General features: G+C 38.7%; 1 protein-coding gene across 1 annotated transcript in view; it reads right to left on the reverse strand.

Annotated features, from left to right (window-relative positions):
- Window positions 1–6,993, reverse strand: part of COL4A3BP (collagen, type IV, alpha 3 (Goodpasture antigen) binding protein) — an 84,915-nt gene that overhangs the window by 56,817 nt on the left and 21,105 nt on the right. The window contains 1 exon segment of the mRNA XM_009327310.1: window positions 6,386–6,502. Coding sequence (XP_009325585.1) covers window positions 6,386–6,502 — 117 coding nt within the window.

The following is a 6,993-nucleotide window of genomic DNA, read 5'->3' on the forward strand; positions in this document are numbered from 1 at the left end:
CAGTAAACCCAGTTGTCCCTTTCCTCCACCTGGCTGGAGGCAGGGCCCCTCTAGTCCCGGTCATAGTATCCGTTACTCACTTCTTGTAAATGCGAATCAAAAGTCCCTTTATTAAGATCGGAAGTAAAATCAGCCCTTCTACTCTGTCTAGGGAACTGCCAGCTGGAAACTGGAGCAGCAATTTTCCTGGAAGAACCCCCTTCTGTGATTGTTTTCCCTTGCAACTCACTTACCCGTGCCCCTAGGGCTGAGGTAGGTTTTCCATCCCACTTTCTCACGTCCTCTCCATGATCACGTAGGTAAAAACACAGGATGGCCCATGGTGTGTATCCGCTATATCATCTCTCAAGCAGAGGGACACTTACTCCTAATGGCTGAGATACTAGTCCGTACAGGTGGGGAGTAGGACATATCCTCTTTGAAAATCACTGGAACTCCAAGGACAGTTTCTCTGCTAACACGTTCAGCAGTTTCTCCACAGCTGAGATGCAGGCCCATAGGGAGGAAGAAAGACTTTTTTCATATTACTGCAGTTGACCAGCCAATTCATCCACCATTTGTTCCTCTCCATCTTTCCAGTTCATTACTGCCAGTGAGTTCACGTATGATGGTGCACTCCGTACAAACTTCTGCCACATGGGTCATGTGCACTTGACTTCATCTGAAACTTTGGATAACTGCTCATTGTTCAGGTCATCATAAATCACCTCCAGCACAGCTAATTCATTCCCTCAGTACTGGATACCTCTCTTCATGGTGGTCCCCTTGCCTGGGTGACATATAACAGCTTCCTTAAAAGGGATACCTTTTCTTCATCCAGAGGCTGAGGGCTTGTGCCCCTTTTCCGATCGCTTTGTCAATGCCCCCTTCCCTAGAAAGGGATCCCAGCTGCTTGGCTTCCCCACCCTCTAATTCCAGGCTACTGGCCCCGTTATCCCAGCATCGGAGCAGCCAGGACAATGACTGAAATCTTTTTGTGTATCTTGCAGCTCACTCAGGGATAGGGATCGGGTGGTTACCATCTCATTTACAGGTTCTGGCTCTTCCTCCTCCTGTTCTCATGATGGCCCTGGTTCAACTTCATCCCTTACTAAATGAGTTGATTTTCTTGTGTATTTCTTCTTGTGTATAGGGGTGACTGATAGCAGCATGGGTTGGTTCTCTGGTTCAGCTGCAGTGCCTGTCATGGGGGCTGGAGTAGCCGCAGCGCCTGTCATGGGGGTTGATCTCTGGATGGTATTCTTAAATAATTGTTTAACCTTAAACAAGATCTGAGCCACATTCAGGAGACACAGGAATAGGATCATGCTGGTTTTAACATCCTAAGAATATTAAAAATTCTCAAGAACTGTTGTAACTAGTCTGAAGGAGATTGGGAAGGTGAAGGAGCAGGGGAGAAGTGTCCCCCCCATCTCCCCCATAGATTGGTTCCTCGAGGAGAAAAGGTAAAAGGTGTAATTATTAATAGTTTCCAAAAAGTGGCTCCTGAGGTATGGAGATGACAGCAATGCTGAGTACAGATACAGAAGTACAAATACAAAAATTAGTCTCACAACCAATAATTTTATAATATCATAAACCAGTAGTGTTACACAGTGCAGCAAAATGATATCCTTGATCCAGGTCTCAGAGGTGACAGACAGCACAACAGGGAACATAAACAGCAAGTAAGGTGTTTCATAACCCAACTTTGAGAGCAAGCATGGCAACTTTGGGCATGAATTAATCAACATTGTGACCAGCAAGTATTAAACCAATATGATGAATGCTTATAACAAATTTGCCTTACCACGCTCTGGTCAGATCTGTCGTTATCTCAACCCTTTGTGCCTCATGTTGGGCACCAAAAGGACTGTCGTGGTTTAAGGCGGCAGGCAGCTAAACACCTCACAGCCATTTACTCACTCCCCCCCCCTACAGGGATGGGGGGGAGAACAGTTTAACAGGACAGAAAAGGAAGGGAAAATAATAATAATAATAATAATGAAAAAATATATAAAAGAAGTGATGCACAATGCAATTGCTCACCACCCACCAAACGAAGCCCAGCCAGTTCCTGAGCAGCAGTCACCGCCCCCCAGCCAACTCCCCCCAGTTTATATACTGAGCATGACATCACATGGTATGGAATAGCCCTTTGGCCAGTTTGGGTCAGCTGTCCTGGCTGTGCCCCCTCCCAGCTTCTCGCTGGCAGGGCATGAGAAGCTGAAAAGTCCTTGACTCATGTAAGCATTGCTTAGCAACAACTAAAACATCAGCATTATTCTCATACTAAATCCAAAACACAGCACTGTACCAGCTACTAGGAAGAAAATTATCCCAGTTGAAACCAGGACAAAAGGTCATCAGCTGTCCTAGACCTGACTATCTTCAGGGTAGAAGAGCAGAGAAGCTTCCTAATGACACACATTTTACACACAAATATCTGCTCAGTACATTTAATGAAACATTTAAGTATAAGAAAGGACTCCTGGTTACTCATGAACTATTTCCTCATTTGCCTCACTGATGGTCTTATCACCCATTTTAGACTTTTCCCTCCTCCAGTTCAGGGAGGAGGGAATAAAATAAGCATTTTAGAAGCTGTACTTGAAGCATTTAATCTAGTAAGCACTAAGGAACTTCAATACAAGAAAAGGCTAATGCAACGACAAGAAAAAAAAGAGCAAATTCTAACAGTTTTTATGCTTGAACATTAGATGTTTTTACATTTCTCTGCTACCAGCTAGTCATTGGTGTTGCTAAGCAGAAAGTTTAAGTCTGCTCATACTCAAATTTAATATAAAATTCATTTTAAATCAGTTTTTCTCTGTTCAGAGCACAATGAAACACAGTCAAAGTTTCAGTCCATCTTTCATACTCTAAACAACCTTGTGACATGCTACAGTAAGTCTCACAAACATACTTTTGTTAGCAAACAGCTTAAGCAGCCCACCAGAACTACCTACCCACTCCGTAAGCAACAAAGAGCTTCAAAAACAAACAAAAAAAGTACTTTATATAGCAGTAGACTCAAGTTAATCAAAATGACTGCTTAGTAAAGGAAATTTCCTCTCTCAATTTTATTCAAATTATTATGTGTCAGTTCAAGAACCTAGCTCTCAAACAAAAACAATTTTTATCTGGTAACAACAGCTTGTCAATGGACTTCTGCTTGAATTTTGGTAACCTGACCAGGAAAGTTCCTTCAGAAAACTGCAGAGCAAGCAGACAAAAATCTGAACTTTTCAGTGAAATGGGATATTTTGCCTCATAAAAGCCCATCTTGTCCTACTCTCAATCAAGTGTTTAGATCTAAAACTTCCACAAGCGCTGAAGAATTAGAGGATGGGTGAAAAGTTAACCTAAAACTAAAGATCACTGAAGCGTTGTTCATACAAGTTCAAATGAAAAATGGGAGTAACTTCTGGACTCCAAAAAATCTATTTTTCAGATCCTATCAATGTTAAGAAGCAGTACATTTTTCCAGTACATTTTTCCTACTACGTTGTATATAAATTATAGGATATAGCACTAACCACTCAATTTGGAACAGAAACAAGACATTTGGAGACACATTCTTTAAGAAATATTAACAATAACCACACTGAAAACTGGATTTGGACATTTCTGGTTTATGTTTAATTACATCAAACACCTATTTATGTGCATACAGCACTTTTCCAAGGCTTCTGGTGATAACATTCCTATGTATTTTAGTAGGAACAGTTAGTAGGAACAGACAAACCTCCACACCTACAACATTCATCACACGAAGCTCCTACTGCATTATGAAGACAACAGAATATTGCACTGGAAAAAAATGCTAGTAACTCATGATTTTCTGAGATTTAATTATATACTTTTAACTTGAGTTCAAGCTATTGTTACAAGACTGCATTATCTTTTGCTGGTTTACTTGCCTTGTCTTGATCATGGTATTTAGTTGCATACTACAAAGAGAATGCTTTTAAATAATGTACTGCTTTAATACACTAAATGGTTTGATGGTTTATTTAGAAGTGAGGTGCCATAATATTTCCCTCTCCATTTAAGAATGAGAACAACTGCTATTTGTCTTGAATACTGTAAATACTGCAGAGTAAAAAGTAGTATGCAAGAAACTGAAAAATGTCAAATAGCCATGAAACTGCAAACTACACATACTGAGAAAGCCATCAGATTTGGAACAGTCAAGTCCAGTGTTAGGACAGCAAGATGCAAACTGAACTATTTCTTGTCAGTTCAGCATATACAGAAAGAATTTTAATTCCACTTCCTACTTGTAGACATACTTTTCTTCAGTTTATATAACATTGCAGAACACATGACTGACTCTCTTTTAGCAATAAGCAGAAAGATAACTTCAATAAAATAATGAAAAAAGCACTCATTACCCCTATCCTGATACTAACTCTAAGTAAATACGGAAAAAATTTGGTAGTGGAATTATCCAAGAAACCTCTCATTCCACTCCTTTAAATGTGAAGACAGAGATCTGGCACAATTTATTATCTTCTCTTTATTTTTTAAAAGAACCACCAAATTCTTGCAATGCGTGGAAGTTTAAACTGTCCAAACCGAAATAAATATTAAAAAAAGCCTTTTTTTTTTTAAAGTGGAAAAACTGCATAATCAGGCTTCTTCACAAAGAGGGGTCACTTTTGGAATGCTAGAACTCATGCGCCTCAACATTCATTAACGATCTGAAAAGGAGGTTGAGTAAGATGACTTAAGTTTACCAGTAATAGCAGAGAGAAAGAAAAGCAAACAGATACCTCATGATAGGGGCTGGGCAGTAAAGCAGGAGAAGAAAATTCAGTGTTGATAAATATAATTTTTTTTTTTTTGTGACACAAAAACAATTCCAAATTTATACATACAGTGACAAACTCTAAACTATTACCATTCAATACTTCCATATTATAAGTAGGTAGTTCCATAAAATTGTCAGCTCAGAACTCGACAATAGTTAAGGACAGCCTTAGAAGAGGGAAAAGAACAGCATGAAAAAGACTTGCCTTTGACACTGTGCAGAGCAGAGTTTAAGACAGGATTTAGGTTTTCTCCTCATTCGTTCCTGCATGGTAGCATGCCATGACACACCCACACTTCTGCTTATCTGGACTTCCAAGTTAAGTTCTGCATTTCACCAGCTAAATCATTCACCAAACCTAGTCTGAATTTTCGGCCAGGGTTACAAAGTTCCATGTCCCCACAACCCCATACCTGAATACCCCCATGCCTGTAAAACAATTTTTGAAATGCCAGCTCTATGGGTGTGTAATCCAGCAAGTTGTACAGTGTAGCCTCTTGAGACATTTCTCTCCAGTATTGCAATAGTAACAAATTTCAGTATCTTTGTCTCAAGAATACTCCATGGTTAACTTCATATTTTTTCACTAGACTACAGAGAAGAATCCTGGTTTTGCAACTTAATTTTGTATGGTTTAATGTTACTTCTGTATCAAAGTGATGGCAAAATGCCAAGCTATAAATGGACTAATACTCGAATTGAGATCGTTTTTTTAGAGAACCATTATCAAAAGGCAGGACTTTAAATTTAAGAGCATGTGCTGCTTATTGTAAGGATTGCCCAATAAAAGGCCAAACTTCCTAATTACAGATAGTACTTATATAAGCAATGCTTCAAGAAGCTCAAGGTAAAAATACATACCTCCTTAGATAGCTATTTTAATTTGTATTCCTGTAACACCTGTATAACCCAGATGCAGAAGTTGCATTGTGCTAGGTATTGTAGTTAAACTCAACACCTTGGGGCAGTGCCTATCTTGTACCTGAAAAATAACGGATGCTTCCCGTGCTAAGTACTTTAAAAACACCTGACCTTCAAGCCCTTTAGGTAACATGAAAATAACTGAGTTCATTGGAAGACAAAGAATAGATCAGGAAAGCTGAACCAAAACGCTGATCAATAGTAGGGCCTTAAAAGACAAGCAGACAAAAGCCAGTAGTCAGATACAGTAAAAGCAGCCAAATGATGAAAAAGAGGAGCCTAAAACCAGAATGATAACCTAGGAGAACTGACTCTAAGACTAACAAGTTTAACATCTAGGACAGATAAGAATTCAATAATCAGTGAGAGAGGATGGACAAAACCATTAAAAAGTCACTCAAACATAATGCAAGCTTTTTCTTTTTCAAGTTAGAGAGCTCAAGAAAGGTTCACAGTTGTCAGTTCCCAGTTCTCTAAACTCTTATCTATGAGGAACAAGCAAATCAATTCCTTTGAAACATATTTAACACACAGCTTCAATCTTGCAGCTTTTACCTGTCATAAATAGCTTGAGTACTTTAATAACCGTACAGGAATGCTTACAACTCTCCGCAAGCACCACGAGATCTAATGAGGGAGTGAGAAAGGAAGTCAGGAAAAAACACATACCTTGTGTTGTTCTATTGCATCTACCCACTGTTGTCTGTGGTCTGAGTCCTGAGCTCGGAGGTACCAAACACTATCGTTTACGCTAATATCAAATCTGCATTCGTCAAAGTCATGGGGCTGTGATAGAAAAGAGTGTAAGAGTAGTTAAAATTAGCAACATGATCAACAATACCTCACAGAGTATTTCAACACTCTAAAACACTGTAATTAAAAAACCTGGTCTATATTGTCTTGAATTCATCTTAGACTCTAAATTCCATTTTATGTAGTGTCTCAAATAACAAACATACACTCTTATAATGAAAAATGCCAGTCTTTTGAAATAGAAAAACCTGTTTAATACATTCTTGTTAAATAAAATTGTCACAAAAAAGTTCCACACAAACATTGATCAAAACTTCACAGTTCAAAACAAATCCTTTAACAAAATGACTACTGGACATAGCCAGGAAAACACACCTTTATATATATTTTTTTATTTTATTTCAAAGCAGAAAAAAATAATTAAGGTTATTGCTATCAGTATTGACTTTAGATGGAAGGAATACATACATCATAGCAAAAAGCACCAGGATAGAACCATAAAAGCAGATTATAGCAAAATGTCA

This window comes from Pygoscelis adeliae, unplaced genomic scaffold, assembly GCF_000699105.1.
Source record: "Pygoscelis adeliae isolate BGI_AS28 unplaced genomic scaffold, ASM69910v1 Scaffold26, whole genome shotgun sequence".
NCBI lineage: Eukaryota > Metazoa > Chordata > Aves > Sphenisciformes > Spheniscidae > Pygoscelis > Pygoscelis adeliae.